The 14,743-nt window shown below is 42.7% G+C and overlaps 1 protein-coding gene across 2 annotated transcripts in view; it reads right to left on the bottom strand.

The window, feature by feature from the left end:
- Positions 1-14,743, bottom strand: part of jag1b (jagged canonical Notch ligand 1b) — a 38,529-nt gene that overhangs the window by 11,054 nt on the left and 12,732 nt on the right. For both annotated transcript variants that reach the window (XM_047350812.1, XM_047350813.1), the window contains exons 4-14: positions 10,936-11,193; positions 10,471-10,531; positions 7,385-7,515; positions 6,143-6,262; positions 4,651-4,764; positions 4,446-4,559; positions 4,241-4,354; positions 3,753-3,799; positions 2,367-2,540; positions 1,478-1,628; positions 9-173 (exon numbers count right to left, since the gene is read on the bottom strand). In XM_047350812.1, the coding sequence (XP_047206768.1) occupies positions 9-173; positions 1,478-1,628; positions 2,367-2,540; positions 3,753-3,799; positions 4,241-4,354; positions 4,446-4,559; positions 4,651-4,764; positions 6,143-6,262; positions 7,385-7,515; positions 10,471-10,531; positions 10,936-11,193 (1,449 nt within the window). The remainder of the gene's footprint in view (positions 1-8; positions 174-1,477; positions 1,629-2,366; positions 2,541-3,752; positions 3,800-4,240; positions 4,355-4,445; positions 4,560-4,650; positions 4,765-6,142; positions 6,263-7,384; positions 7,516-10,470; positions 10,532-10,935; positions 11,194-14,743) is intronic.

Here is a 14,743-nt window from a genome sequence, read left to right as displayed (position 1 = left end):
GGCCTTACTCTCATGGCAGTAGGTGCCTCTGAAGCCCTCCTGGCACTCGCAGCTGAACTGACCCGCTGCTTGGCTCCGACAGCGACCGTGAGGTCCACACACATTTGACGAAATGTAGCGCTCTCCTCCTGGCGTGCTGTTAGATGCCACGGCCACTGTACAGCTGTCGATCACTGCAGAAAGATGCCGCAGACATTAATGGTAAGAATTCTGAATACAAACAGTAAGGATGGATTAACAATTAGCTCATGGCTCCTATTCAGAGTTAGAATGGAGGGGAAAAGTCCAGTATAAAGTGTCTTGCAAGAGTATTCATACCATTGATCCATTAAAACCACAAACCGTGGTTTTCAAGTATGCTTTCAAAACTGTTTACTAATATAAATATGAAAAGTGTGGCATGCCTCCTGAGTCCAAACTTGCAGCTCTGGCAGCATGCTTGGGACTGTTGTCCTGCTGGGAGGGGAACCTCTGCCTCGAGTCATTTGCAGCTTCTAAGTTTTCTTCCAGGATTGTCCTCTAATAATCTCCATTCACCTTCCTACCACCTATACCAGCATCCTGAAGAAAAGCATCCCCTCAGAATGATGCTCCAACCAGCCTAAAAAGCTCAGCCTGAACTTCTTGTAGCTTTCTTTGCAACTCTCCTATAAAAAAGGCCAGATTTGTGGACTGTAAAAGTTTTAAGGATAACCCACCCAAGCTGTGGATCTCTGTGGTTCCTCCAGTGCCGCCATGGGTTTCTTTGCTGATTAAATCTCTAGTTCCCCCAACCTGTCCTCAGTAGGTCTGAAGTTGTGTTGTACTTATATTGTGTCTATTTAGATGTATCAGAGTTAAAGGGGATGAATGCATAGATTGTTATGTTGGAGTATCACAAAGTACATTGAATTTAGTTGTAATGTGACAAAATGGGAAAAGTTGAATCTTTTGAAAGGCTCTGTGGAGGAGAAGGTCACGGTGGGGTGTCGATGGGACAAACAGTGATAAGCGGTCATGCTTTCATAAGCAATTTGGAGTGATTGTTTTTTCACTGCACTAAAAATGCCTTCCTTTCCCCCTGTCGGATCAGGTTAGGCGCATGAGGTGAATTTCCTTCCCTGTAATCGCTTTATTTGTGCCAAGAGCGCAGAGAATCTCACTGTCTGGCATCTGCCTCTGTGGTTGGTCCACTCACTCAATTACATGAGCAGGCACTGAAAACTGTGCGCACTCATTGAAGGGGAAAAGAAGAGGTAGCCCACCAAGTCATTACAGAGAACACACACGGCGCTATCGGGCTTTTTCATTGGAAAAGGCTTTGCTTAGGAGAGAGCATCAAATCTGCTCGACTTTGCCAAAAAACCTCATTGTATGAAAACTAAGTCAGTATTGCTCTCATGGGCAAAAACGTGGGTGGAGTGTTTCACTACTGCACAGTACACAGATCAGCAGCTTTCTGGAAAAAGCTTGTGGTTGTTGCAAGCAGGAGATTTACCTTTACAAGTGGTGGTGCGACAGTGGTCTTTGAGGTGGGAGCAGTTTTTACCCTCGTAGTCCTCTGGGCACGCACAGTAGTAGTCTGTGGCCCGGTTGAAGCAGGGCGCTCCGTTCTGGCACGGGTTGGGTGAACAGTAATCTATATCCAGCTAAGGGGAGATACAATGTAAGGAAAAGTGAGCAGAGAACCTGATAACTGATATATTTTCTGCAACAGAAAACAAAGCAAATCCCTACAAGCATCTTCTGCTTGGCTGTGCCGGGAAACAACACACATGCATACAAGTTACGGGGCGCACAAGAGCCATGCCCTTGAGTCGACGCTTCAGTGTTGAGGAATGTATCAAACTGCAGCCAGGAGGAACATCTAGAAAGTAATCCATTTTAAAGGAGGATTGTGGTGCAACAGGAGCTTAACAGGGTGTGTCTACAAACTCGAAAATACAGCAATCTCATCCCAGAAAGGGTTAAGATCGGGGTTCCTACACATTCGCTCAAGCTGAAATTCTAAATTCAAATTTTAAAAGTTCTCAGTCCAATCATGAGTTCAGGATTGATATTCAGAGCCAGCAAAAAGAGAGTGAGGGAGGACGAAAGGAAAGGAAAGGAAAGGAAAATGCTTCCAGGAGCATCCTTTATGTGAAAACCATCAGAAAAATCACACTGGTTGGTTGGAGCAACACATTTTAAAAAATGCAGACATTTATCATCTTGCTAAAAGGCAGGGAATGAAGTCTGGAAAAACATAAGGGTTTCTATGCTCTGCCCTTGTTTTTCCAAATTTACCCAGACCTAGATAGTGCCTACATCAAGTTTCATACTTTTCAGACTGTGTGGGAACCCGGAAGGATTCATGGGTGTTTAACAATCCAGAAGCCAAGTCTCACCTGGCACAGATTTCCAGAAAAGCCGGTCAGACACAGGCACTGGAAGCCGTTCACCTCGTCATGACAGCGGCCGCCGTTGAGGCATGGCGAGCTGGCGCATTCGTCGACGTCTCTCTCGCAGTGCTCGCCGGCAAAGCCAGGGGCACATGTACAGCGGTACCCATTCACTAGATCCTGAAAGACGCACAAACTCAAATCAACCGCTGATGCATATTTCAGTAACTGCTCCAGCAGGGTGGAGCCCAAACAATAACTGTCAGAAACCAGGGAACAAGCTGAAGAGAGCACGACGGGGGTGGGCGGTGATGTTACAACTCAAACTGCAATGATTTCAACACATTTTCCTGGTACGGACTCAACTCAGTGGAACTTCATTTGGTGAGCTGGAGAAAAATGTGTGTACACATTTTCAAACCACTCTGAAGCCACTCTGATTCTCTTATTTTACAGACACCTCAAAACAAATTCAGCAATTGGTTTCAGGAAAACTGCTACACCTACTGTGGACAAACAATTCCCACCTTAACTGGGGTTGAGGCTTTGTTCAGAATTTACCATTTTCAAAATCATGTTAAATAGTCATCATTTAGCAATCCATATGCCAAATCTCAGCCGGGACAGATTACCAAGGATCAACATGACATAAAGCTTCGGAAGACTTTTCCAGACATTTTCTTAGTCGGTCTTACAGGAAAAGCCATGATCCGCCGAGAGCTTCCAAAGCACCAGACGATTCTCCATGTCAGGAGAAAGGCAGAAAATTGTTTCCGAAGCATTAGATACAGATCACAGTGAAGACAGCCGACATGAAGTTGGAAAAATATGATACAGCTGTGACATTACCAAGAACTGGACTTTGATCCATTATCGATGAAAGGACCAAGAAAAAACTGTTTCTGGAGGCTGCCAAGAGGCCTACAGCAACGTTTAAGAAGCTGCAGGAATTGTTTTAAAGTACTGGTTGAGTAGTACTGGTGACAACTAACCCCTGTATCCTTCACATGAAGGAGTTAGGTGGTAGAGTGGCAAAAAGAAATCGTTTTTCTTCAACGTCCATACATGACTAAATTTAATTAAACTTTATTTAAAGTGTGCCAAAAGCATGTGGGAAAAATGTGATACTTTAAAAACTTTTGAAGGTATGATTGGTGGTGGCGGTGGCTGCATCATGCTGTGGGGCAGTGTTTCCTTCAGCTGGAACTGGGGCTTTAGTGGAGGGAATTACGAACAGATTGAAATACGTTCACATCAACAACAAAAAAATGGCTTCCCGAGCAGAAGAATTAGGTTTTGAAATGACGCAAGCAGAGCTGCATCCAATTTTAAGGTGTGTAAACGTTTTAAATCCACTGCTGTAAATGTCCCCTTTTCTGACCAATCACCTACCTTGCAAGTTCCCCCATTCTGGCACTGGTCCTTGCAGTCGTTTATATCTGCATGGGAAAAACAAATGAGAGGATTAATTTTGAACAGTTCTTCTAAACAGTTTGCCTTAGAAAAGAAGTCTCTGCTTTAGGATCCCATGCCTGGGGCCTTTAAAACATTGTTGTGAGAATTAAGTGCATGAGTTAGAAAATGGGAATGCAAAACGAAAAAAAAAAGCACTGCAAGAGTATTGAGCAATCCAGTCGGCTGCCAAGTGAAACTCAAGCTCCGATTGTTTTGAGCCTGTCCTAATCATCATGGACACACACACACAAAAGTCTATTAATCGCACTGCAGGCAAATTTACACTGCACAAGCACAACTGCTTTGCTTCACGCCTTCATATTGCAGCTGTAATTCAGCATGGCCTGACTGAATGGAAATCATTTCTCAAGAGAAGACAGGAGTTGGACATGTGTCCTGCTCCACAGCTGCAACTTTCAACTCACTGGTGTCACAGTTCTGCCCTGTCCAACCAGGAAGGCACTCGCAAAAGTATCCGCCAATCAGGTTGCGGCAGGAGTTGGCATTGATGCAGGGTTTGCTGTCGCATTCGTTGGCGTCTAGATGCAAGAGGAAAAAAAAGAAGTCAGTGGTATTCACACGCGGCAAGCTGGCATTCATGAAGCTGAGGGAAGAGACTTGCTATGTCACCTATTAGACACGTCTTCCCCATCCACTGTGGAGGACAGTGACACTTGTAGCTGTTAACCAGGTCCTGACAAGTGCCCCCGTGAAAGCAGGGGTTGGGGGAGCAGTCGTCTACATCTGCACAACAGGGTATTGGAATCTGATTAACCTGAATATTTTCTTTGACTGTGTTTATTGCTTTGAAGCTGCAAGATGCGGTTTGTCTTACTGATGGTGCAGGACGGGCCGGTCCAGCCTGGCGCACACTGACACTCATAGCCTTGAGTGGTTTCTGAGCAGCTGCCTCCATTAGAGCACGGGTTGGAGAGACAGGCATGTTCGGCTAAATAAGACAGAAACGCAAACAGGCAATTTATAATTTTATGCAATGTCAAAAAGGAAATATGGGGTCTTGAAAAAAAAAAAAACGTTCTCAACTACGTTTTATTGGGATTTTATGTGATAGATCAACATAAAGTAAAGCAAAAAGTAAGAAAATTTTATTTTACAAGTAAAAATAACCATTCCCACCATGTTTCACAGTGGGGTAGTGGGTAATGTGCAATGTTAATATTCCACCCTGCATTGTATACTAGGATTGAATCACGCTCGGGTGGACTGTTATTTAGGTATATTCTGAAGCCAGCTGGTTAAAGTGGGCTTTATTTTAGGATTTCAGTATAAAGGAGTTGAATACAGATGCATGCCACACACAGAAAAAAGATCTATATCCTTCTACTTCACAATTGTGCACTCATTTGTGTTTATCTATCACATAAAATCCTAATACCTTTGCAAGACACTGTGAATGAACAAGTGTCCCATTTACTTGGTCAGCCAAAATTCCCTTCTTTCCCTAGTTCCACTTTGTCATCACAACACGTCTACAGATCGTCTCCTTTCCTCATCCTCCCCAGCTCCAAAAGCCCGCCGCTAAAAACGTACCCCTATCTCACTCTCATTACCCGCCTCAACAGAGTCCTCCACCAGGAAACCATCCTTCATGCTATGTTGACCTGAGCAGTGCAGCGTGACTTCCCTCGGACTTCCCGCCGTTCTCACTGAGAGGCGGTACATGATGACAGAAGCAGCCGCAGGTTTAGGGATGAGCGGGTCCCAAGTGAATCAGAAATTAATGATTTACTGCGGAAATAAGCAGGGCAGTGAAGAGTGAACAGCTCTTGGTATGCTAGGAGGTGGGGGAGGAAAAGGTGCAGAGCTGCAACCTGGGGTCTTTGTGTTACAATAACCCCGGTCAATAGACCTCACGTTGCAAAGGGCACCATTTCCTGACATCTCTGCAGTTAAGCTGTCAGCACCTCAAGAGGCTCAGATTTAATGAGGAAAATAACCATCTCCATGGTAAGCGTTCCCAACAGCTGAACCTAAGCGCCACATTCATCTGAATGTCTCGAAAAGCAAAAGGATGACCAGCCTCTGAAGATCAAATCACTGGAAACTAACTTGACTTGGGAGGAGGAGGGGGGCAATTACACTCAAGTGGAAACAGATTATTGCAAGTTACCACCTCCTCTGATTACAAACTCGGGGCACCTCTGACCTTTAGTCTGCAGTCTCAGTGAGTCCAAACCTCCCAACTCTTTGTAGCCCTAAACATGACTCTGAAACCCCTCGAGATCCATTTAGTTCAAGTACGGTTACTCTTGCTGAGCATCCACGAGCTGCTTAGCCTCCCCAGAAAATCCATCCCAAAGCCTTACCTCTCTCACAGTTTGCTCCAGAGTAGCCCTCAGCGCAGGTACACTGGTACTTATCAGGTCCTGTGTTGATGCATGTCCCTCCATTCAAGCACGGCTGGTGAGTGCCGCAGTAGTTCAGATCTAGGCATAAAGCAAATAAGATTTTAAAACATGCATCACTCTATAGTTGATCTCAGTAGTGTGCAAACCACTAGTCAACAGCTAGGTTTTCGTGACATGACCATAATAAAGCAGGAAAAATATTAAGTATAAAACCTGCAATAACCTGGCTGCACAAATGTGTACACCATTAGTTTAGTTTTAGAGATAGTTTGAACATTCAGTTTGATTGACCTGAAATAAAGTTCACCTGTCCTAGAAGGATTTGGGCGCAAAACATTTCCATAGCATTTCTAGGTAAATATACCTACACCATTGCACTGTGAAGATGGCCTTCATTAACAGGATAAAATACGGGTCAACGAGGACGTTACAACAAAAAAGAAAGTCAGAAGCTGGTCATGGAGGTTGTCAAGAGGCAGACAGTAACTCTGAAGCAGCTGCGGTAACTATTGATGCTCTTCCATCTGAGACTTAAATCTCCTGTATTCTCCATATGTCTGGTCTAAGTTGTAGGGTTACACAGACTACAGATCTTGAGTCTAACTCAAGGTCTGTAGTCTGTGTAATCCTGAAACCAAACCCTAACACAATTCAAAAATGTATGTTAGGCATAAAAACAGCACTGTGTTAACCAAAACACCATGCCAACACCGAAACACAGTGGTGGCAGCATTATGCTCTGGGTTGATGAGAAGAAAACCAAATTGACATAAAAAAAGGTTTAATCAGAAGAAAATTAAAGTTCTGGAATTGCTTAATGTCATCTTAAGACTAAAAAAATCTTTATGTTCCCCTGAGGAGGGCTGTAAACAAGAGGCCTCCTCAGGGGCCTACATCCGATTTATTTGGGAATTTGAAGTTAGAGTGAACAGTGAGTGCTGTAGTTAAATGAAAACTTGCTTCAACAAAATATTTAAGGTGCGCAAACTTGTGCAACCAGATTATTGCATCTATTCATATTTAAAATGTTCCTACCGAGAGATTTGTTTTATTTTTTGGTTGAATTAGAAAAGGATATGAGTCACATTAAAGACAATATGACTTTTCATGGTCTCAGTTTTTACATTATAAAAACAAGGCATTTTCCCAGTGATACTTAGGTTTTTTAGGTCCAGTGCAAGTGTGAAAAAGAAAAATAACCTTTATCACAAAGGTGGCCGCCCCAGTTGAGTTCGCACAAGCACTGCCACGGCTCTCCGCAAGTGCCATGCACACAGCCTGGGTGGGGGATGCATTTATCGCAGTATAGGCCCTGCCATCCATACAGACACCTGCAACACAATCAGAAATAACACAAGAGGTCAACAATAAAAATTCCCGCACATGCAGAACGTAATTTACAACTAGGCCGGATAATCCCTGTGGCATCTGAAAATATCCTAATCCTCCACTTATTCCAGATTCCTTCTCAATAATCTGATCTTAATGAAGTTCGCAGCAGCATTTGCAGCCTTGGAGCTGCACTGACAAAACAAAGAGGCAGTATTCACACAAGAACAAACACCACAAATGAATTTTAAGCAGTTGAGTGTTTATGCAACAACATTTTTACAATGCTTGGGCACAAGGATACAGGAGTGCTTTAGCATTTTAACTAAACAGAAAACAAAGAGAAACACTAAATTACAGCTCCAGTGGGACCTTTGGGGTGGCTAACATTAGCATGCGACCAGACGTTCCCTTTAACGACACTGTGCCTGTGGCTTGGCACTGGCGTCACTCTAACACACAGAGGAGCGTTCAGCCTTTCTCTCAACTGTTTCGCTGCTGCTTGTCTTGGTTCCCATGAGTCAGTGAGCAGCCCTGCGCCTGCAGGCTGAGAGCAGGAGGATAACATGTTTGCTGACCACTCAAATGTTAGAGTCCATAATTACATTGATAACGCTGCCCCTTTTGCTCTGGGCTACTTAATTGCGACAGCGTGGTTGATTTTTCTGCACTTTGAAGCTGGTGGAGCTGCGATACTGTTGCTGCTGTGAAGCCTATAGCGACAAGAAACCGTGTCCCCTGGAAGAGCGGTGCACTGATTAGCTAAAAAAAAAAAAAAAAACATGTGGAAAGTAAAAATTAACATTATGCCTAAGTAAACATCAGTCCGCTCTGTGCTTTTAAAAACAGGAATGAATCTTCTCGATCAGAAGATGGGACAGGAATCCAAGCAGGATCTCAAATTATTTAGTTATTAAAACCGCAAAACTGCATGTAAATGTGTTACCAGTACCAAGGCAAATGAACCTGCCAATGCCGATTTTAGCTCTGTCTCTTTAGGAGCTATAATATAAGATATATAAAGAACGCACAATATATTTTCTAGCCTCCCATGGCTGGCGTGAGAGAGTGGAATTATTGTGAAACAGAATTTACATTTTAAACTGTCTTCAGCATCTTATATTAACGGTTAGCGCAGCTAGCCTTACTGAATAATTTAACAGCGTTGTCAATAATTGTTGCTCTTCTGCATTAAATAAAAGCCCTTGAATCATGTTAAACATTTTAGTTTTTCATCTTTGTCCAAACACAGTGATAACTTGAAACCACTGTGTTTTTACTCAAGGTTATCGTACCATAAGAATCTCATATCAGCCCCATGCCTAAATGTGATGTTGCATTGTGCTGCGCTGCTGAATCTGCATCAGAAATTTTCTTCATAGTTTTTTTAAGTGGACTGAGACTAAATGGAAGAGGAAAAACACCCTCAGGAATATTATCCTCTGTAGTATTGCAGTCATTAAACAGGAAACAAGGAGGCTGCCCACGCCTGAAGCCAGAGTTGCTATGTACCGCTGTTATTAAACACACTGCAACCGCCCCACCACGGCTCACTTACTACAATAGCAGAGGAGCTTGCTTGGAGAGTTTAAACCCTGAGCTTTAAATATAGCCACACCTGTCAGAAGACTAAAGCCAGTCAAGTTCTTGTTCTGCCAATGGCTGCGCAGGCTCTCACAAGAAATCTGATTAAGTCAACAGCTTGGGAACAACGACAAAGCTGAGGTTTGAAAAAGAATACAACAAAAAAAGGCAAACACGATCATCCCTTGGTGCTTGAGTTATGGCCAAATCAGACAGCTAAGCAAGCAAACAAATCCTGAACTATGCAAAGAGCTGGTCCTCCTCTGGGAGGAGATACAACCGTGCCCAATCTCTATTGTCCTCCCGTGCTTTAACTTTTCGTCTTGCTGTGTGCATAAATGCCAATAAAAGCCATTAGGTACACAAAAAACACACTTAAAGGCTTGTCCAAATGCTGAATGTGATTTGACTGATAACTTTGGCAACACAAGTGGATTGATCAAATTGTTTAGTACAGAGTTGTGACTGTTGAGCATCGTCTTGGGTCAGTATGGCAGTTCCGATCCAATACTGTATACAAGAGGCAAAGCCCTTAAAGACCATCTTGGAACCCCCCAAAAAATAAACAAAAACACAAAACAGCCCGGGGCTGCACGGTGGAGAAGTTGGTAGCACTGTTGACTTGCAGCAAGAAGGTCCTGGGCTCGCTTCCCGGCCGGGGGTCTTACTGCATGGAGTTTGCATGTTCTCCCCGTGCATGCGTGGGTTCTCACCGGGTACTCCGGCTTCCTCCCATAGTCCAAAGACATGCCTGTTAGGTTAATTGGTCCCTCTAAATTGCCCTTAGGTGTATGAATGAGTGTGTGCATGGTTGTTGGTGTGTTGCCCTGTGATGGACTGGCGACCTGTCCAGGGTGTACCCTGCCTCTCGCCCATAGACTGCTGGAGATAGGCACCAGCTTCCCCGCGACCCACTATGGAATAAGCGGAAGAAAATGACTGACTGACAAAACAGCCCCCTAAAAAAAACCAAAAAACTGTATATACAGTGCTGCAAAAGACAAGATTGGACTGCAGTTGGTTTGATTTGATTTCATATAGGGGTATGAGAGTAAAAGGGGCTGAATAAAATAAAAAAAAAAGGCCTATAAAGTGCATTTGTAAAGAACTTTATATACTACTACTTTTACTGATCAACAACATACAATCCCAGTAAAATGCAATAACGTTTTTGGATGTAAACAAAGTGACAAAATGTGCAAAAATCCAAGGAATCTGGGAAAAACTCTTTGCAAAGGCAGAACTTTCCACAACCCCAACAGATATCAACAATACACAGCAGGAATAGTGTAAAAATTGGCAAAAAAACTAAAAGCTTGTATTTTAATCGGTGGCAGGAGCATAAATTAAACATAGTAACGCTATGCACTTACTTGCATTCACCAGGCTCCTTACACGATCCATGTTCAGTGCTGCAGCCTTGTCGACAAATAGCTAAAATAAGAAGACAATCAATTTTACTTAAAACACAACTTCATTTAAATTTAGCTTGATTTTGGTGCATCATAATTATAGCAGTAAATGTAATTACTACGTTGTCTGACATTTTTGCCGGCATCAATAAACACAGCTGCCAACACCCAGGAGTAAAGCACAGTAAAATGTCTGATCAGAAACTGACTACTGTGCAGAATGATTTTTTTTAGCATGAAACATTAAAAAAAAAAATTATTTTCTGTGGGTAAGAGTAAAAAGAGATCAACATGAAATGTCTACAGACCGTGAGAGACCTAAAAGAAGGCAGTGGTGAATGAAACAGACTGTAAACAGCATAAAACCAACTGTCTGAAGCTGCTGCCCGTCACCATTTCCCCTGCAGTGACGTCCTTAAGGCTTACCTGTGTTGCAGTCAGGTCCAGACCAGCCTTCCAGGCAGGTCTTGTTTCCATTATTGTCGCATGTGTAATGCCCAAAGAACTCGTCTCTGGGACGACAGAACTTGTTGCAGCCAAAGCCATAGTAGTGCTCATCGCAGCTGACCCGGATTTGGTACTCGAACTGGGCGACGGGGCCGTTGTGAGTCAGCTTCTGCCATTGTGGGCTTGGGTTGATCATGCCCGAATGAAAGGCTTTCTCTATCGGCTTCCCATCAGAACCTAAAACACAAACATCAGCACAATAGGAACCTTTTTTCTTTTTTTAAAAAAAACCTCTAAAATGATGTTTCTTCAAATGCTTCAGGGAACGACTGGAGTGCAGCGTCCTACATTATACTTTTGGGTGTCGGTAAGTTCTCCACCATAAATTGGGAACATGAAAATGCCTCAAAAATTTCCAACACAAATGGCAGAAGATTTCTGATACAGCAGATTATATGTAATTAAGGCAACTATGTGCGCTAGAAAGGAAGAAAAGTACAAGGAGGAAAAAGGAAATGGATGCCTGTAATGAGCGCTTTAACTGCTTTTTATCTCACGCTCCCTGTCCAGCTCTCACCGGTTGAGTTTCAGATCCGAAGCGTTACAGCCCAAGGATAATACTGGTCTCTGATGCTGCTCTCTGCATCTGCTCAGGCGAGGACAGAACCGCAGCCGCCATAAATTACAGTGTGAGGACACTGATGCCTCAGTCACTGCTGGGAGGCCTGCCAGCATGCCTTTGGGACTTTTTCCCCTGCCTCTTTTAGATGCATTTTTGTTAACAGAAAGTATTAAAATCAACACTTTCCCACACTGTCTCCACGCTGTATATTACTAGTAGACATACGGCACTAAAATTTTATGTCATACAATTTCTATAGTTAAATTCCTTTGACAAGAGCTTTCTCCAGGTGAATGGAGCATAGAGTAACAGTTTTGCCCCTCCCCCACATGATGCTGCATACTGCTGTTTAGCTGCCTCAAAGAACACTGCCACACTTTTATTATGCTTAAAAGTAGGAAAAACGTGGCTGTCACAGTAAACATAGTAGGTCATGTTCAGTTTCAGAAACGTCTGACAAACCTGACAATGCAAACAGCTGTCAAGGAGGACCTTGATGACTCGATGTAAAACAGGCTTTACATTTTCATACCAAACTAAATGGTAACAGACTTCTCCTTATAAACCGTCTTCAACATCTAAGATAAGCAATCAGTGTGATTACCTTCTTTACCGCAGTTAGCATTACAAAAACAGCAGGTCCATGTTCCTACTTCCTTGAAAGAACATACAATCTGAAGGATGCTAACATTTACAAATCCAGCTTGTTCAAAGACGTCCATGACAAAGAAGTTGAAAGCTCCAAAGGATAAAATGTAGCCCCGCTGCAGCCTTCCTGTTATCTCCTGAAAGTCCTGCTCTCTCTCTCTGTCTGTCTTGCAGCCCGAATGACATGCTTTGACATGCCATAAAAAGTAGTTTCTTGTAAAATAGGTTCTTTCATCTCAGTGCTTGCTTTATACACCTTACAGATATTACAAACAGGCACCTTTGAGTCTTCTTTTCTCAGCAACACCATCCAAAACAAAGAGTGTCATAGTCTGCGCAACCCGCAGAGCTCATCTATGGTTCGCTTACTGAGCAGAAGAACAGTGATTTTTTTTATTTCGGTCATCTTTGCCACTAAAACTGAAAACTGGCCAGTTTCGCTGTGCAACTCAATAAAAAAAAAAAAAGAGAAATAGTTAACAAGACCAGCGTTTTCCCTGCTCTAGAGTAATCCAGCTCTACCCCTCTCCCACCAGTTGTTGAACACTACCCATCATTAGAACTGTATTAAAATTAATATGTAATGTTGTTGATAGAAAAACTTTTTATCCAATTTGAATAAAAAGCCAACTCCGACTCCACTGTTCAATTGTTAGGATTAATTGGAATGTATGTACCTGACTGTTGTGAAGTGCCTTGAGACAACATGTGTTGTGAATTGGCGTTATATAAATAAAACTGAATTGAAAATTGAATTGAATTGTTCTTACAGCAGTTGGAATAATCTTTGCTGTTTTGTTTTAAATCCAAGATATTTAGATCATGTCTTACATTTTTAAAACTGTATGTAAATGCTGTTATACTATGAAACAGCTGTATTTTACATACACGCCTAATGCACAAACCTAAACCCAGAACCTTGTCAGACACAGAAAAGGTTTTACGGGCCAACTGCACCAAGAGTCAGGGACCGTAATGAGCTTCACACAGAGAGCAAACACATTTGAACTGAGCAAACATGCTCGACCCAATCTCCAGATGCTACGCTGTTACAAGCTCCACAAATGAAGCACCACTCGTTCTATCTCACATGCAGCACTCGACTCACTACCTGATGTCTAAATCTTCCACCTGGGAGAGAATGAAAAAGATGTCAGTCATTATTTACTGTGACTCACATGAGAGCAGAGGTGGCTGACCGTGAGGTGACTTGCTCCTCTCTGTAGTGTGATGAAACGCCAAGTCTGTGTGTGTGTGTGTGTGGGGGGGGGGGGGGGGGGGGGGGGGGGGTGTTTGATGGTGCTGTTATTTATTTACCATGCCGGGGCGGTTGGCGGGTGATTTCTGAAATCACGGTGCTGGGCAAAATTTCGCAGCAGCATGGAATCCAGAGCGAGGTTGTGTGGCATTTCACTACCGCCTGCTGACCTGCGGGTTCAGGAGTAGCAGAACCGTGCTACCTGCTGCCTGCCCCAGGGCCCAACATAAATCAGACCAACTCCACAAAATAATTTTGGCTCTGAAACCTTTCTGAAGCTTTGAAAACAATCTAAAAGCAACTTCTGTTCCAACACTTTGGACTGAAGACGGAATTTAGAAATGAAAATCAAGCCCCAAATAAGGCATTTGTTGGTATGGGACAATTTGAACCTTGATTCACAGTATATGAAGTTAAAAAAATGAATGATTTTCCTACGGCTGCTTAAACAATAGGATTATTACAGAAATAATCAGCCAGGTATCTTTAACATTTATTTATTGGTATTTTGATTTTGATACAGATTTAAAAATGTAGAATTAATATTCAAGCACGTATTGCTCAGAATATTATTCCTTTTGATGATTTTCTATTAATGGTAACAAGCTTATATTAGCTGGTTAATTAGTTGGTCGTTCTGCTCAGGTAGAGTCTGCAGTCTTAGGTTTCAACATAATGATGGTCAGTGCTCCTTTAGTTTCTACACCATGACAGTGTTTTTGATAACAAGAAGTGTCTCCAAATGGCCAAATTTGTTGTTCTTTTAGGTGAGGGTAAAGTGTATCAGCCATCTTTCAGACAGCTGAATGGCAGTGCTCAGCATCAGGTGGGGGAATGGCAGTGCTCCGTTTCTGTATACCCCATATGGCCAAAACAAACTTCAGTCACTCCTGTATTTTGTCATTAAAGAGGTCTTTAAACCACAGTAAGAGCAGAAAATACATAGAATACATAGAAATATTTTTTTCACTTTTTGAGTAGATGCATCAATCAGATTTTCTTCTCTCTAGTCTTCCTGTCTTTAGCATCCAATATTAGCAAATACCACATTTAGTACAGCTAGCATTACTAAAATAGTCTCCATCTGTATTCCTCAGAGAATTAACTCAGATTTACAAAAGGCTGCCAACATTTACAGATCCAGTATGAGCCATAACTGACACTGAGACTGAGGGTCAAAGGATAAAACAGAGCAACTTTAAAACTGCATTTAAAGGCCGTCTAGGGCCATAGCCTCAATATATAGGGAGCTCGCTCTA

This window comes from Girardinichthys multiradiatus, chromosome 22, assembly GCF_021462225.1.
Source record: "Girardinichthys multiradiatus isolate DD_20200921_A chromosome 22, DD_fGirMul_XY1, whole genome shotgun sequence".
Lineage (NCBI taxonomy): Eukaryota > Metazoa > Chordata > Actinopteri > Cyprinodontiformes > Goodeidae > Girardinichthys > Girardinichthys multiradiatus.
This window is presented reverse-complemented; position numbering and strand designations above follow the sequence as displayed.